Raw genomic sequence first — 17,255 nt, forward strand, 5'->3', positions numbered from 1 at the left:
GATTTAGGGTTTAGCCTTATTTATAAAGATTTCATCTTGACCGTTGATCGTAGATGACATATCGGGCGAGATACCTTAGTCATACAATCTTTAAATTAGCCATCATGTCTATTTGAAAGTGCTAGAACTTTATCCCTTAGCTTTCTTTAACCTAATCCCATCAAAATCTTTTTGATGAAAATTGTCATATGATTTAAATTTGTGTCATATAACTCTCAATCAAACATCGTACTTTCCATTTGAAATTATTTAACCACATCACTGCATACCTGCTAGATGGCATCCTCAACAAGCATCTCATGAGCTTGGTGAGAAAATGGAAAGAGTGGGGTGTCCCATTTATGTGTGACCCAAGTGACCCCCACACCCCACACAAGTAAGCCTAATGAGGTAGGCCCAAATGTAATTTGGGCCCCCACAAACTTAAATGAATTTTAAAATAATTAAAATGATTTTTAGGAAAGCATAAATATTTTTTCTCAATATATTTTAATTCCTGAAAAATCAATTCTGGCCCTTCTAAAAATCAATTTTGAAAAAATAAAATATTTAGAGCTATCTAAAAATTCAAATTAATATTCTACAAATTACTTAATATAAAATTAAACATTTAAAATTATTTAATGGGAATTGGATGGTTCGTTAAGGAAAATGCGAATATACTGAGGCACTCCATATCCTCCAGTGGCCATGTTCCACACTCACTTTCTCAAACTGACTCAATAGTTCCCATGACCCACAGTTCATCACAGAAAATCAAGATTGGACTATCAAAGCTAGCAAATAGGTGAGGAGAACATAGTCCTATTCCATGGATTACAGGTCCCCCCCCCACACTAGGGACAGGTCTAGGTCACAAAGAGTTGTGCAAACATATTGCAAATGGGGCATGAGGAAATCTCTCACCCTCAATGGTATGCATTTCCCAATATAACTATCATATGTACATACCATGTAATGGTCATCATGAGGATTTAGCCCTTGTCCATTCAGACCTACCATCGCACTCAAGAATCAGTAAGTCCCTTTGCTAACTACTATGGGTATCTCTCTAACTTCATCAAGGGCTAACCCTACAAAACCTTCTCGGTTGTACTATATGCCTAGGTCTATAGGGTTTTAGAACTCAACTCAGCCTAGCTAGTCTAGCATAGTCTGAGTCATGGAATCAATGTTGCCCACTTCTGCCCCTCAGGACCATACTCTCACTGGAGTCTATTATATTATAAAACTCATTACATGTTCTCGTAAGACCTTTATATGGCCACAAAATCCCAACTGAATAGGCTAGGTTCCCAACTGAATGGGCTAGGTTCCTTTTTTGGGATTATGTGACAAACATGAGGCTCCAACTCTTCACGTCGGTAATTTTTTGAAAGGTAGAGAGACAGGAAGGATTATTTGTTTCATTTAAAAAAAATTCCCAGATATCTTTGGTTTTGACGGATGAAATTAGAGGTGACATTGTCCATAATCTCCAAAAGTGGTTTACTTTAAGTTGCTTTTTAAGGAAACTCCCTTATTTGACTTTTTTTAATGCCTCTAGTTATGGCCTTGAAGACTTTCGACAAATTCCAAGCGTCATTCATGGCCTTGGAGAAATGGGAAAAAAATTGTACAATTTTTTTTTTTTTTTTGGAGGTAGTTTAGTTGGGATGGGGTCTTGGGTCTCCTACCCGTGGTAGGAATAGTGTTCAAGATGTCATGTTGTGGTACTCGCTTTCACGCGTTGTTAATAGATATGTTTTACATACTTCATTTGTCGACTTGTACAATTCTAAGTTATACGGCTCCTTTTCCCAATGTGATGGGTTAGCAAAAGTACTTCTCTTTTAAATGCTATGCTCTATTCAATGCCTTAGGTATGTAATATACACATCTCTTAAGTGTTATTTTTCCCCCTTTTCGTTTTCTTTTTATTTTGAGTGCAGATTTTTTCAATCTAGAGATGAAGTTGAAGCCAAAATATTGGACACAGAAATAATGAGATTGATGATGAAAATGATTGATTCAAGAAAAGAGAAAGCGAATAATGGAGAGTCAGTAGGGTATGGTAATGATTTCTTTGGAATGTTGTTAAAATCTGGTCATGAAATTGAAGATGAAGCCAAGCTATCACTTCAAGACATCTTGGATGAATGCAAGACCTTCTATTTTGCTGGTCATGAGACCACCTTTGGCCTTATCAGTTGGATAATTATTCTTTTGGCCATGTACCCGGAGTGGCAAGATAGGGCGAGGAAAGAGGTCACTGAAGTCTTCGGCTCAAGCATACCGACCATGGATGGAATCGGCCGCCTCAAAATAGTAAGTTTCTAGCATTTTTATTTTTCTATGTATTTATTTTTTGAGAAATGCTGTTTAGAATGAGGAAATCATCACAACTTGCGCATAACACTGGAAACTAATAGGAAAGAACAGGAAATCAATGAATAGAAAAAAGAACAAGCAACGGACCACCTTGCTGATATAGTCGACGATGAGAAACAGAATGCATCCAATTATTTGATCGTGCAGAGCTCACCCAATGGCCGGGATAATGGGAACCGGAGGTTCAATTGCCCTTTTCATTTCTCATCAAGTTTAATTTCTAACCATGCTGTCTTTATCTCTCTTCCCTGATCCTCTGCAACTGTACTTGTCTTTTCTCTCTAATCAAATAGAAGTAATGGTAGGATGATGGTACATCCCTATTTACCTCAATTCATCCGCCCTCCACGTTTCTTCTCCACCATGTGCATAGAGCAATTCGTACATGTAAATCCATCAACGAAAAACACCAATTCAACAAAAAAAAAGTAAAAAATAAAAAGAAAAAGGCAACGAGCAGATTGACCGAGAGGGCCCCGAGTCGAGCCCATGGAACCCTCATGGCCTTCAAAAGCCTTACCAAGTAGAAAGAGATAAAGAAAAAACGGAAAGAACGTAGAGAGCAACACCCAAAGGGAGAGATGGAGGAGGAAGAAGCGAGGAGGGAGAAAAGCATCCTTTGTACACTCAGATTCTTCGTTCCTCTACTTGGTTTGATCACTGTGTTGATCCAGTGCTTGTGGTAGATGATAATATTGTCAAAGATAAAGTCCAACGTATCTAATACAGTGTTATGTTATCTTTTCTATTTAAAGGTACATACATTACGACTTTTCAAAGATGGGTGGAAAAATTTTGACTTCGACACCCAGCCTCTCTAGAAGCATCCAAGGAGATAAAGCTATATTTTTTCTTGGATGTAGTGATCGAAGTGAAATTTTTGGAGATTTTGATAGCCGAAAAATGGGTCTCAACAATGGAATAATCTATCGTTAGACCCAGATCTTCATAGTTTTTTGTGAATTATATACCAAATATAGCATGTTTGATGGATGTCTTCAAAGAAATTGCTAGTTTATATCTAGGGTTGAATGGACGAAGACTTCGTATCACTCGCTGATATTTTAAGTAGAGAAAAAAAGAAAAGAAAAAAATCCTACTTCTAGTGTTCTAAAAGTTGGTCTATTTGATTTTCTCTTGACTTTAAAGAAGTCAGCTCCACACAATACAATATCTATTGAGATAATGGGGACTCTATGCGTAACGAAGGATAAAGCATGGGGAACTTTGTGCGTAAGAATAGTCGACCTGGTACAATAGTACGAATATCGGAGGAATCAAATGCTTCTCAGAGCAATCCCAGCTATTCATCGCAATCCAGGGCTGCATTCACTAGGAAACGCATTGTTCAGTAGTGGATTGTAAAGTATGATGCCAACAAAAATTTGAATTTTAAAACTCAAAATTCAAATGAAGAGATACCTCCCATCTCCATCCAAAATCAATGTGCTCAAAGATCTCCCTAGTAGTCAAAGATCTCCCTAGTTGTGTTCAGGACACGTGTTTGGAAGGATGGCACTCAAAATTGGAAATGGTGGTGCATGCAACGAAATCTCAAGTTTAACATCACAAAGTAGTGCTTCCCAAGCAACCATTTTTCAGTGCGTTTTCTAGTGCCCTACTCAGCTACTCCCAACTATCCCTTTCATTGGCAAAAGGTAAAGAAAAAAATCTCAGTGGACGGGCCAGTTTTTGTGCTTTTTCAGTGACATCTTGAACTACCCCAAGGTATCCCTCTTGTTGAAAAAAGAAAAAGAAAAATGTTTGGTGGCCATGGCTTCCGATAAGAAGATACTAATGAAGAGAGCGGCTTCAAAACCTTTGAAATCCCCGAACAAAACTAAGACCCCGGAGCCTAGCCATCACCCCTTGATTGGCTACAACCTGGAAGAGGGCGAAGATGAAGAACCCCCTCATGGCGGATGTGAATAAGAATTTTCCTTGTAATGGAAATGTCGTTCTGCAATGCCTCAAAAGTTTGGCAAGGTTGATGATGTGATGAATCTCAAATATGGAAACTCTCTGGACTCTTATTACCAAAATGTTGCAAAGATCTTAGGACAAGGTTGTTGATGCCCAACCTACTGGTTCAATGATTAAAAAATCAAAACACAAAGGGCATATGAAAAGCCAGCTCAACAACCTGGCATGCTCCAGAAACTATGACAGGGTAATTGTTAATGGGTGTGCTTGCACCAAATCTAAGCCTTGCGGTGCTCAGTCTGTTGCTTCGTCTACGATCACTAGGCACAGTAGGGGTTATGTATCATAATGAAAATACTTTGCTGGAATGTTCAAGGCCTCAATAGTAGTAGAAGGAAAAACGATGTCATGTTTAGGTTAGGTAGGAAAAACTTGATATTTTGATGATACAAGAACCAAAGATTCAGGCCCCGAAATTTCAGTCTGCTAAGTTAATTTGAGGCAAGAGACCAATGGACTTTATGGATTTATGGGTTTTGATTTTAATGCATTTTTAGGTGGTTTGCAGGTCATATGGGACCCGATTGTGGTTAAAAAAGATGATTGTATTTTAAATGAAAAACATATTTCTATTTTGTTTTCTAGCCCTGTGGATGGTTTTAAGTGATGCTTGATAAATGTGTAATGTCCCAAATTTTGCTGATGAAAGAGCACAATTTTTTGATGAATTATGTGCATTGAAAAATTTCTTTAATTTGCCTTGGTGTAATGGAGGTGATTCCAATGTGATTCAGTGGCCTAGTAAATCCTCAGCTAATTCTAGGATGTCTGCTAGTATGTGCAAGTTTAATTCTTTTTATTCAGAATCATGAATTATAGAATATAGTTTTGATTGGGGCAGCTTTTACCTGGCCAAACTATGCTCTTTCAGACCCTACCTTTAGCCGTTTGGATAGGTTTTGGGTATTGATTCCTTTCTAAATAAATTCCTTTATCTTTGTGGTCAAGCTTTAATGATAATTGCCTTTGATTATGTCCCACTCCTATTGAATTTGGTGGGTAAGAAATTTTTCCCATCACCTTTTCAAATGGAATTGAAATTGTTATCAAATAGAAGTTTTATTAAGTTGATAGAAGATTTTTGGCAAAATACCAAGATAGAAGGTTGGATAAGTCATCAGTTCATTATTGAAATGAAAATGTTAAAAAAAAAAAATTTTAAAAAGAATCTTGAGCTAACCTACAGTCCAAATTATAGTGACAAAAACAAATATTGAAAAGGAGGATATATGCCTCCAAAAAAAGGGAGACAAAGAAATAACTCCCTTGCTTCCTTGCATGACCATCTAAATTTGGAACAACTATACTGAAGGAAAGATCTAGAATGAAATGGTTAAAGGAAGGAAATAGAAACACTAAATTATTTCATGTTGTTGCTACTGCCAGGTAAAAGGGGTAACTCAATTAATAAAAATGAAGTGAGTGGTGTAGAGCTCACTAAACCAACTAGCATTAAAAGAAATTTAATTAACCATTTCAAGGAAAGCTTGCATAGGGTAAAAAAGGAACCATTTTAGTCTTAAGAATGTCAATTTCAACAGATTGCGTTCAAAAAGAGCTTTATGGCTGGAAAGGCCTTTCAAAATGGATGAGATAACGTTGTTGTTTTCTCTTTGAGGAGGGATATGATGCAGGGGCCAAACAACTTTCTTTTAGCCATTTTTTCAAACCTTGTGGGAGATCCTAAAGGAGGATCTTTTTTTACTCATGGATGAATTTTATAATTGAGGTAAGATTTCAACAGCTCTAATTTTACCTTTATTGCTTTAATTACAAAAAAAACTGCAATAGAATGTTAAGGGTATAAGGCTTATTAACCTACTAAAAAGTGTCTATAAAATTATTGCAAATATTTTGGCTAATAGATTGATGGAAATATTGCATCTAGTTATGAATGGTCCTCAATTTGTTTTCCTCAAAGACAATCATATTATAGACAGTAACTTAAGGGGCACAAGAATGCATAGATACATGGTTGAAAGTGCAAAAACCAGGTCTCCAATGCAAAATAAAAGGCGTATTTACAAAGTAGATTGGCATGTTCTATATGAAATATTAGGGATATGGGTTTTAGATCCTGATGAGGAGTACGCATTCAAGGATTCTGATGTCAACTCACTTCATCCTTTTCAATTGAAAATCTTGTGATTATTTTAATTTTTAAGAGGAATTCGGCAGGGAGTTAATGTTCTCCATCCTTTGTCTCCAAACTTATACTATCTTGGCTAAAAGTTTTAACACAATGCTGACTTCTTTTATGAGTAGAGGCCTTATTTTTGGCGTAATTGTTGGTAGACTAACTATCTCTCTTTTAAAGTACGCAGATGTTACTATTATCTTTTGTAGCCCAGAGGAATAAGAGGTAAGATACTTGTGGGTGTTCTTATAGTGTATGGAAATAACCTCGGGTCTCAAAATGAATTTGAAAATGACCGATCTGATTGGGATTGGATGTTTTGAAAACTTGGTTATATCTTTGGCAGAAAGTTTCCTTGCAAATACTTGGGTATTCCTTTATTTGGAGGAATTCAAACAACAACTTTATGGGATCCTATTATTGAATGATTTAATAAGAGACTGGATCAATGAAAGTCCAAAGCATTGTCTTTTGGAGATAGATCTACTCTTATTAAGTATACTTTATCCAAATTACCCATTTACTTTGTCTATTTTTAGAATGTCGAAGTAGGTGGTGAAGAATTTGAAAAACACTATATGATCTTTTTTGTGGGGCAATGTGGGAACAAGAAAAAAGCTAAAACTTTTGAACTGAGAAAAGGTATGCACTTCTAAGAAAAATGGGGTTTCTAGAAATTAAAAGCTCTCATTGATGAACACTAGCTTATTTAATAAGTGGTGGTGGCATTTCAAGATCAACAGAAGGGTTTATGAGAAGAGATGTTAAAAGAGAAATATGGAGTAGATGTGTTGACTGATCTTATTAAAAGTCCAATATGTAAGATTGATTTTTCAAGTATTTGGAAAGGAGTTGATGCTTGCCGATCAATATACCTTAGTCATTATCGTAAAGTAGTTGAAAAAGTAGATCAAACATTGTTCTTGATTGATATGGGGCTGGGGGACCTTGCTCTTTAAGATTCTTTCCTTGGGGTCTTTACCAAAGTTGACAATTCATTAGCCTCAATGAACGATCTCTGAGGGGCTGATTTTACTAACTATTCCTGGAATGTTATTTGCAAGTACAGGAGGGTCACAGGCTCTTTATTTCTTGAGTTCCAATTACTTATGAATTAGTTGCATAAGTTTTTCTATGCTCCCACTAAATATGATCAATTGGTGTAGGAACCTATAGTGTCGGGGAATTTTTTAGTTAGGTCCATCCATTGACAACTGCATGAGGAGGCTTGCGGAGAGATTAATCATAATTTAACAAGAATTTGGAATTTACAGGTGCCACTTAAGGTTCAACTATTTCTGTGGGTATGCCTATTGTGGATAACCTTTATAAGAGATGTGTCATAATTGTTAGGCTGTGCTTGAAGGATAAAGAAATTGTGGATCACATTCTTTTACAGTGTTCTTTTACTCCTAGGTCATAGGATTGGTGTAGAAAGTTGTTGAATCTAAATATTTTGATTCCTCAAAGGTCAGACTTGATCCTTTCTCAATGGATGAACCTTGGATTACCGAAGATTGGCACCGTGCTATGGAGACAATTACGGGTGAGCATTATTTGAAATATTTGGAGTGACAAATAGAAGAACTTTTGAAGGGGCACAATGTGAGATTGAAATTTTGATGTCCAACACATTAGCAGTAGCAACTGAATAGTTTTCAACTAACAAGGATTGTAAGTTTACCCCAAAATCACAGATTTTTGAGAACTCATTAGAAGTTGATAAGGTTAATAATAGCAAACATGCATGAAATGTTATTTGGATGTCGTCTCGTGAAAATTGTCTAAAACTTAACTTTGGTGGAAGCTTGATGGGAAACCCAGGCCCTGTAAGTTTAGTCGGCGCTATTAGAGATCATATGGTTAACTACAAATTCACCTATTTGAAAGCTGTTTGGACATACAACAATGAACGAATCTGAGGCAAGAGCTCTATTGGATGGTTTATAGACAATAAAAAATCTCGAGCGCCGAAGGATGATTGAAGATGATTCAAGTAATGTCATTGCTCGGGCAAAAGGAGAAATGAAGCCACCTTAGAGATTATACAACATTTCTTATGAATTTTATGCATTTTAAATAATGGTTCTTTTGAGTTATCTCTTTATTTTAGGGAGGGCTCTATGGAAGCTAACGCTTTGGCAAATGGTGGTGTGCACCAACAATAGTTGGTGGTCAAATCTTTTCATTCTTGAAGCTCCTTGCAATTGCTCATGAGTAAATGAAATTTATAGTAATTAATTTCAAAAAAGAAATATCCACCCTACCGCAGATTTCTTGAATATGAAATCCTTGATACCACAAATTTCGAGGAACTAATTGGTCAATATTGCACCATTTGATTGCCATTTAAGGAATCATCTTCCGCAAAAATATTAGTGGTACCAGTGCTACCTCAATGACCATTAACCCCTTCAAGATTTGTGATGATACCATCCACCTAATTGCCCTAGGAGACCCAAAGAACTCCCATCAAAATTCAGCTTGATGACATTCACATTTGGAGGATAAGTAGCAATGATCCTCATTTTAGAAACACCCCACTTAATCAATTCGTGAAGATTAAATTTAACATCATACTTAAGAATGCTACATCACACCTTTCAAATCTCAACGGCTCAAACAACGCACCTGCAATCTCACCTATAATTCTCTCAACATCCATAACAACACCATCAAAGATCCTCTTACTCCTCTCCCTCCAAATCCCCAAAGAATCACAACTATACCGGCCTTCTAAATAAACCTCCCAACTTTAGTAATAAAGCAATGTCAAGATGATCAATGATTTCCTTTGCATGCTTAGGAAAATACCAATCCCATTTTACTACAATCCCACATCCAAATATCATTTGACTATGGGCACCAAGGAAATAGGTGATCGCCATGCTCGCTATCTTCGTTACATAAGATTCATTGATACTAACAATAATTTGTCCCCTTATCCTTGAAGCATGAATAGTAAGATTCTTCCTTAAGGAGAGGATCCTAAGGTTTGTATTTACAAGGAATAGAGAACTTCCAAATTTTTGGAACTATAATAAGACTCCACTTATGCCGGTCATAAATAGGCAATGTATACAAATAACTAATACAAAAAACTCTATTAGAATGAGCTTCCCACACTGACGCAGTATAATATTTACCGGCAAACAACACAAGCAAAATTAATTGCGTTTAAGAGAGAAATAAAAATCGTGATGGAAATCACAAGAAGAAAGAACAAAATACGCAAATACGAGTATTTCACCACGGACCACAGACTCAAGAAAAGAAACAACACTCACAAAGGGGTTCTCTTTCTCTAAAATGAAAATTTTCTTTATTTCATTCAATTAAAATCAATTGTATACAATGAGCTCTTCCCTATTTAAATATCCTTTACAACTTCCCTAGCCAACTAGTCATGTTAACCTTTTTCTAAAAGATAAACTTTTAGAACTGTATCTATTAAAGTAGCTCTCTCCTTCATACCGTAAAAGATATATCCAAATATTCATTCTCCTAAAACGAACCACTTCGTACTATTATGCTCACCTTCCACCCTCACGTACTTTCCACAAGATCAACCTAAAGTCCTAAAGGATCTCTATTTTAATGAAAACAAAAAAAACACTTCCTTTCTAATAGATAACCATAAAATTTTCTATCCCATGTAAACCTTCCTATTCACGTTCATACCCATGGATAAGAGCGGACTTACTGCCTAAGAAAAGAAAACAACTCATTTAAACTAAAAAAAAAACCAACCTAATTTTCTCAAGACAAAAATATAATTACTAAAATTAGACTTTATGAAACTATACCAAAAAAAATCCTTATTAATCCTATTTCTAAAAATTGATCCTAATAATATAAAAGAAATCCACCCATATTTCTAAAAATGAAATTAGAAAAATAAAATTAAAATTTGTAGCAACCAGATTTTGATCTGCATCATTCTTCCTTGATTGGAGAAAACTTGACCTCGAGTTTTAAAATATGCTAAGATAAAATTTGTAGTAGCCCCGTCGCCTTCTTCAACCTAAATATTAAAAAAAACGATATTGTAACCTATGGGTTACATCATTGATCAAAACACAACGATTATGTACTGAAATTGATAAGTCCTCGAGGAAATGGTCGTTGTATGTTGAATTTTCAACAACATAAACTTGCTGAAATTGCTCAAAATTTTCCTTAGGGCACACCACATATGCATCTTTTTCTTCGTCAGCGATATCCTTTGGAATAACAAAATCTAAACCCTCCTCATGAGCTACTGAATCAAACATTAACCCAGTCTCTTGAACTTCCTCCTTAAAGTTAGCTATTGAGAGTAAATTTACACCCTCTTTTGGTTTAGGCTTAGGTATAATTTCCTTATTCATGGGAGCTAACACACTATATTACTATCTTTCCAAATAGTATATGTGTTCCTCCTCCCATCATGTATAGCTCTATGGTCATATTGCCATGGTCTCATCAATAATAGATAACAAGCATCCTTGACAACCACGTCACACCATATATCATCAAAATATTTCTTTCCAATAGGAAAAAAAACATGGCATCTACTTTCTACTTGTACCTCATTGCCCTTTTTGAACCAAGTGAACTCATATGGTTGGGGATGCTTCTCTGCTCCGAGCTTGAGTTTTGTAACTGCATCTTGTGAGATTATATTCTCGCAACTCCCGCTATCAATAATAAGCTTGAACACATTGCCTCCATTGGTACAGGTGATGTGAAATTGTTTTGTCCTTAACCAATCCTCTTCGGTTTCTTGCATAAACGTTAGTAGACTCTTTCGAATAACTACAGACTCTCCAACATCTCCATAGACAAGATCATTCTCATCTAGCTCGTCATCATAAATTGGATCATTGTCATACCCATTAGCATCATCTAGGTTATTATCCACAATCATGATTTTCTTCCTTTTATCAGAACAAGATTTCGGCTTCCTACAATCTCCAGCCTTGTGACCCCCCTCACCGCACATGAAAAAACGGATAGTTGAGCTGCTGCCCTGAACTCTAGCACCTGGACCAGCAGTATTAGGGAGATTAATCGGTGTTGCAATGACATCTCTACAGGCCCCAGATCGTGAATCTTCTGGCTCAGCACCACGATCTTGAAACTAGCATCTTCAGAGACCAGAATCTTTGCTCGTGGCTGCACTAGCCATGCTCCTGGTCTGTTACTTCTCTTTTGTTAAAGCTTATTGATAGGCTTCTAATACAGTCCATAGGAGAGTATAAACTTAAGACATCTTGGATTGACGGGTGTAGTTCCGCAGTATATCGAGCAAACTGTTGCTCTTCAGTCTTAGACAAGTTGTTCTGTGCAAAACTAGTTGATAGATCTCCTCAGTATAATCATCAACGGACTGCCCCGCTTGCCGAAGGGTATGAAGTCATTGAAAGATCGTCTGGGTATAGTTCAAGGGCAAGAATATCTCCCTCAACCTTTTCTTCATCTTTTCCTAATAAGAGATTTTCGATTTTTCCTGTCTTTTTCGGAGTCTGTTTCAATTTCTCCCACCAGCTCCCTTAAGCTTAATAGCCACGAGCTTCACCTTCCTATCATCAGTCACATCTTTGTATTCGAAGATGCGCTCGATATAATCAATCCAATCAATAAATTCTTCCACTTGCAATCCTCCTGCAAAGTCTGGTAGATCAACTTTAGTACAAAGACCCTAAGATCTGTTATCCCAAACATGGGACTCCTATTTCGGAGCGTGTGCATTGAACGGTTCTCGAAAGCAGCTTCTGACTCACTACCATCATGATAGTGTGTCAGAGCTGGTTTTTGCGCTAAGCGCAGGGTCAGCTCTTCTACTTGCCTTCTCAAGCTTTTGTTCTCCCTCTCTCAGAGATCTCAGAGGTTTTGTTTTATCTGGATGGGTTGAGTCCCAATGCCTGGCTATAGACCTTGTCCACGAGCAATAAGGCCAATCGGCGAATACCACGATTCACAAGAATCGATTGCACTCTAATACCACCTAATGCAGTACAATATTTAATGGAAAACATTACCAGCAAAAGTAACCACGTTTAAGAGAGAGATATAAAAATTGTGAAGAAAATCACAAGAAAAAAGATCAAAATACATGGATACGAGTATTCCGATATGGACCACAAACTCAAGAGAAGAAATAACATCCACAAAAGGGCTCCTTTTTTTCTACAAAAGAAAGTTTCTTTGTTTCATTAAATCAAAATCAATCGTGTACAATGTGCTCTTCCCTTTTTAAATACCCTTTACAACTTTCCTTTCCAACTAGTCACGTTAATGTTTTTCTAAAAGATAAGCTTTTAAAACTGTATCTATTAAAGCAGCTCACTCCTTCATACCGTAAAAGATAGATCCAAATATTCTTTCTCCAAAAACGAACCACTTCCTACTATTATGTTCACCTTCTAACCTCACGTACTTTCCAGAAGATCAGCCTAAACTCCTAAAGGATCTCCATTTTAATAAAAACAAAAAAACACTTCATTTCTAATAGATAACCATAAAATTTTTTATCCTATGTAAACATTCCTATTCACGTTCATACCCACGGTTAAGAGCGGACTTACCGTCTAAGACAAGATTACAACTCATTTAAACTAAAAAGAATACCGACTTAATTTTCTAAGAAAAAAATGTAATTCTTAAAATTAGACTTTATTAAACTATACCAAAAAAATCCTTATTAATCCTATTTTTAAAAATTGTTCCTATAAAAAAAAAAAAAAATCTACCCATATTTTTTAAAATAAAATAAATAAAATAAATAAAAATAAAAATAAAAATTTGTAGCAAAAATCACTGTGAAACAAAAATCACTTGACATGCTATCGAACACCTTCACTAAATTCTTCACTCTCGATCACTCCATATTATTGTCGCAAGTGAAAATCACCGCTTGTTTGTTTTCTCAATTTTGAAAATTCTTGCTTGTTCTAGTCCTTCTTAGCTTTCCATTAAGTATAGTTTGCAACTTCTCCACCCTTCTTCTCAACACGCTTCTCATCTGCATCCTTTGCCTTTTTAATGTCCCCTCATACAGCAGTAAACATCTTAACAAAGGGTCCATAAAGACAAATCCCCGTGACATCAAACATCTCACCATAATAATATTCACCATTTTCCCTAGCTTCTTCAAAACTTTCACCATAAATCCCTGTCAGACCCCACACCTCTCTCCCCTCTTCACCATGAACTACATTTTTTTTTGTCTTTTTTATGAATATGGAGAACTGATTTATGTTACAACAGCTATTTGGAAATTTCTACCATGATTTGTGATTGTGTCAAGAGAAGTTTAACAGCAATGGAAATTGGAAAAGAAGAAAATGGGCATTATTTGAGGCTTTCTATGTTGTAGGGCTCCATGTAGGCAAGGTGCCCTCTGATAGGCTAGACCTAAGGTCATGAAAAAACAAGGGGCTTGTTGGGTCTGACTTGAGTTGTGGGGACTAAAAACATAGCAGAGCCTTGGGCTAGGTTTTGAGGCCCTATGTCTAGCCCAACCTAGTTTGTGAAGGGCACTCTCGACACCTTACTCACTCTCACCTAGTGTTCGCAAAACTGTCTGATCTAACCGCTAACCAGCCGGTTAGATCGGAACAGGCCAATGGTCAGTTCTGGTTTTGGGCAGTTTTGGTGATCAATTGATATTTTAAACTTTAAATAAAATGTTACTTTAAATTTATATCAAATATATTAGAATGGTTTATTGGTTAGTGATGATTACGTTTTATACCCCATCTACTACTTAGTTGATAAAAAAAAAAAAACCCTTTATTGTCAGACCCAATAACCAATACACCATCTACGACTTAGTTGATAAAAAAAAGCCCAAAAAAAAAGCCCAATACGCTATTTATTACTTAGTTGATAAAAAAAAGCTCAATATGCCATCTACTACTTAGTTGATAAAAATAAAAACCTTTATTATCAGTCCCAATAACCAATACACCATCTACTACTTAGTTGATACAAAAAAGTGCCTATATTATATATAGTTGATAAAAAAAAGAAGCACAAACTACTTAGTTGATAAACAAAAGCCCTTTATTACTAGACCCAATAACCAATACACCATCTACTACTTAGTTGATAAAAAAAAGTGCTTTTATTATATATAACTTAAGTTTTTTTTCATTTTCTTTTAGAAAAAGAGTTGGTCAAGTTGATGTTTTTTAATACTATTTTAATATTATTTACATTATGGTAAACATTAAAATTTTTTTTGGTCATTGATACTCACTTTTATATTTGCCCATCTTTTTCAAAAAAATTTTAAAATACCCCTAGGCACAAATCGATTCTTTAAAATCCATTATTTTTCATTAATTTTCAACTTTTTTTGAGTGTATTTTGTTTTAATCTCATTCTTTATATGCTTTTCATATTTTAGTGGATTTGTTTTTGTATTCTTTTTATTGTTTTCAACACTTTTTTTATCGTTCGGAATTTTTCCGGTTAGAGCAGTTGAATAGGCCAGTTTACCGGTTAGGCTGGTTAAACCGATTCCGGGCCTATGTCCGGTGAACCGATCCGGTTCGATTTTGCTCTCACGGCTCTCACCCTTTAGTTGATTAGAAAGTTGATTATTCTTCAGTGTCAAAAGACTAATTTCTCTCACATGAGCAAACTGAGCATTCACTCACTCATGTAAAACCCAAAATTTTAAGGATCTATCCCCTCAACTTGGCTACCAACTTCAAATGGATAAAAGGAAAAAAAAAAAAAATTCTTACCATTGCTTGAGGGCTTCAAATTAAGGCCCAAATATTGGACAATGACCTTACGATGACTGATCTTAGTTTTTTGGAACTAAAAATCCTTTTTTTTATTTTTTTTTGTTATATACTCGTCAGTGGATTCTAAAGTGGATCCTAATATTTACTTCAAAAAATTTAAAAGTTGGCCTTTTACCTGAGAGAGTAAGTATATAGTTTGCTCCTGCCAGAGTTCCATTTTTAGAGTTTCGCGTACCTAGAAAAAGCTACTTGGTTTTGGGGTCTACGTGGGAAGAGTGGTTGGGATTTTAAAAACCTCTAGATCAAATTTAAAACTCCAAATATTGCCTTTAGAAAAGTAATTTAGGTAAAATTTTGATTTGGAGCTCAAAACATGTGCCTAGTGCACAGGCTTAAGATATATAGACCATAACATTTCAAAGTGCATTGGATCGGGTGGACTAGGATTGCAAATTTACACTTCCAGACCCATCTAAAAAGGTTTTTCTTGTGTTTGGAATACTAAATTAGGTGAAATATATTATAATTTACATAATATGGTTTTGATAATAAACTTTGTGCCATGGATTGGCGTATATTGAACTTTCTATGTAAACCCGCACCGGTACCACCATGACAGTAAATTCTAGATATCGGAGTTGCTTTGTTCAAGAATTTTTTGCAGACCTATATTGGTGTTAATTACCAATTATTAAAATTTTATAAAATTATTATGGAAGGTAATCACTAATTTAATTGAAAGAGAAGAAAGAGAAATAAAGATGAAATGCCCATAATCATTATTTTCCATAGTTAAAGCTTTGTACATTATGCCTTATTTCGTCCAACTAATGTGAATAAAATATTTTCACTGCTTTTTCTAGAAAAAATCTTTGCTTTGCATATATAAGTTTTGGAATAGCTAAGGTCTTGGACTATGGCCTATCATTTAGTCTTCCTTTTGATTTTTCTTTATTTCTTTTGACAGGTGAACATGATCATCAATGAGACCTTGAGACTATATCCATCTGTCACAGTCTTAAGTAGGCAACTGAAGAAAGAGGTAAGGTTAGGGAAACTTACCATTCCATCAGGAACTGAAGTGGTGGTACCAGCATTAGCACTACATTATGACTCACAACAATGGGGAAAGGATGTTCATCTCTTCAAACCCGAACGCTTTTCGCAAGGGATTACGAATGCAGCAAAGAGCCCAATAGCTTTCTTACCATTTGGCTTTGGCCCTCGCATGTGTGTGGGCCTCAACTTCGCTATTCTTGAGAGTAAATTGGCTGTCTCTATGATACTCCAACGTTACAGCCTACTTTTGTCTCCATCTTATCACCATGCTCCTGTATTGATGGTTACTACACGGCCGCAACATGGAGCTCCTATTATCATCAATCCACTATAATCAGTCATTGTGGGGATGCTTTGTAGAACATTAGAGTTTAATTTTTTTTATCATTTTTGTGCTAATGAGAAAAATTTCAGAGTCTTCCTCATTAGCACAAATCATTTGTGGGACTGGTTACGCTGGATATTTCATGTGCTTGTGTAAGATGATAAGATCCATGACGGATATGGGACCTCTCACTTTCAAATTTAGGCTCTTATGTCTAAAACATGTTGTATCAAAGTTATTAGATACAACTTTAGTGTCTCACAATTTTCTTTAAGTTATATTATTCTAAGGAAAATTGTTTCATGAGTCAGGGCCGCGTTTCCACATTTACGTTCCCCGAGGTATAAAACGTTCACTTTAAAGATGGATGCAAATGAGGGTTCATCTACAAAATTATTACGTTTAATTTTTTAAATTTATTTATTTTTCCATATTCATGGTTTCCATGTTAGAGATTATATTTCCTTAACAATTGGGTCCAAATGTCACTAATGTTATTGTGAATGATTAGGACTTGAAGAATGCATATACAGCCATAACTCGTGATGAGAAATTGAACTTCTTTATAAACCATGCTCAAAGGCTAAATTGTTTGGCAAATGAACAGTTAGAATTGGTCCCAAACATTTGCCAAGACCTT

The 17,255-nt window shown here is 35.7% G+C and overlaps 1 protein-coding gene across 1 annotated transcript in view; it reads left to right on the forward strand.

Annotated features, from left to right (window-relative positions):
- LOC110008278 (cytochrome P450 CYP749A22) overlaps nucleotides 1-16,860 on the forward strand; it is a 31,633-nt gene extending 14,773 nt beyond the window's left edge. Inside the window, exons 4-5 of the mRNA XM_020674864.2 lie at nucleotides 1,932-2,307; nucleotides 16,199-16,860. Coding sequence (XP_020530523.2) covers nucleotides 1,932-2,307; nucleotides 16,199-16,624 — 802 coding nt within the window. The 3' untranslated portion in view covers nucleotides 16,625-16,860. The remainder of the gene's footprint in view (nucleotides 1-1,931; nucleotides 2,308-16,198) is intronic.
- Nucleotides 16,861-17,255: the final 395 nt, after the last annotated feature.

Source organism: Amborella trichopoda, chromosome 10 (genome assembly GCF_054954075.1).
Source record: "Amborella trichopoda isolate Santa Cruz 75 chromosome 10, AtrichopodaSantaCruz75HAP2 v2.0, whole genome shotgun sequence".
Taxonomy (NCBI): domain Eukaryota; kingdom Viridiplantae; phylum Streptophyta; class Magnoliopsida; order Amborellales; family Amborellaceae; genus Amborella; species Amborella trichopoda.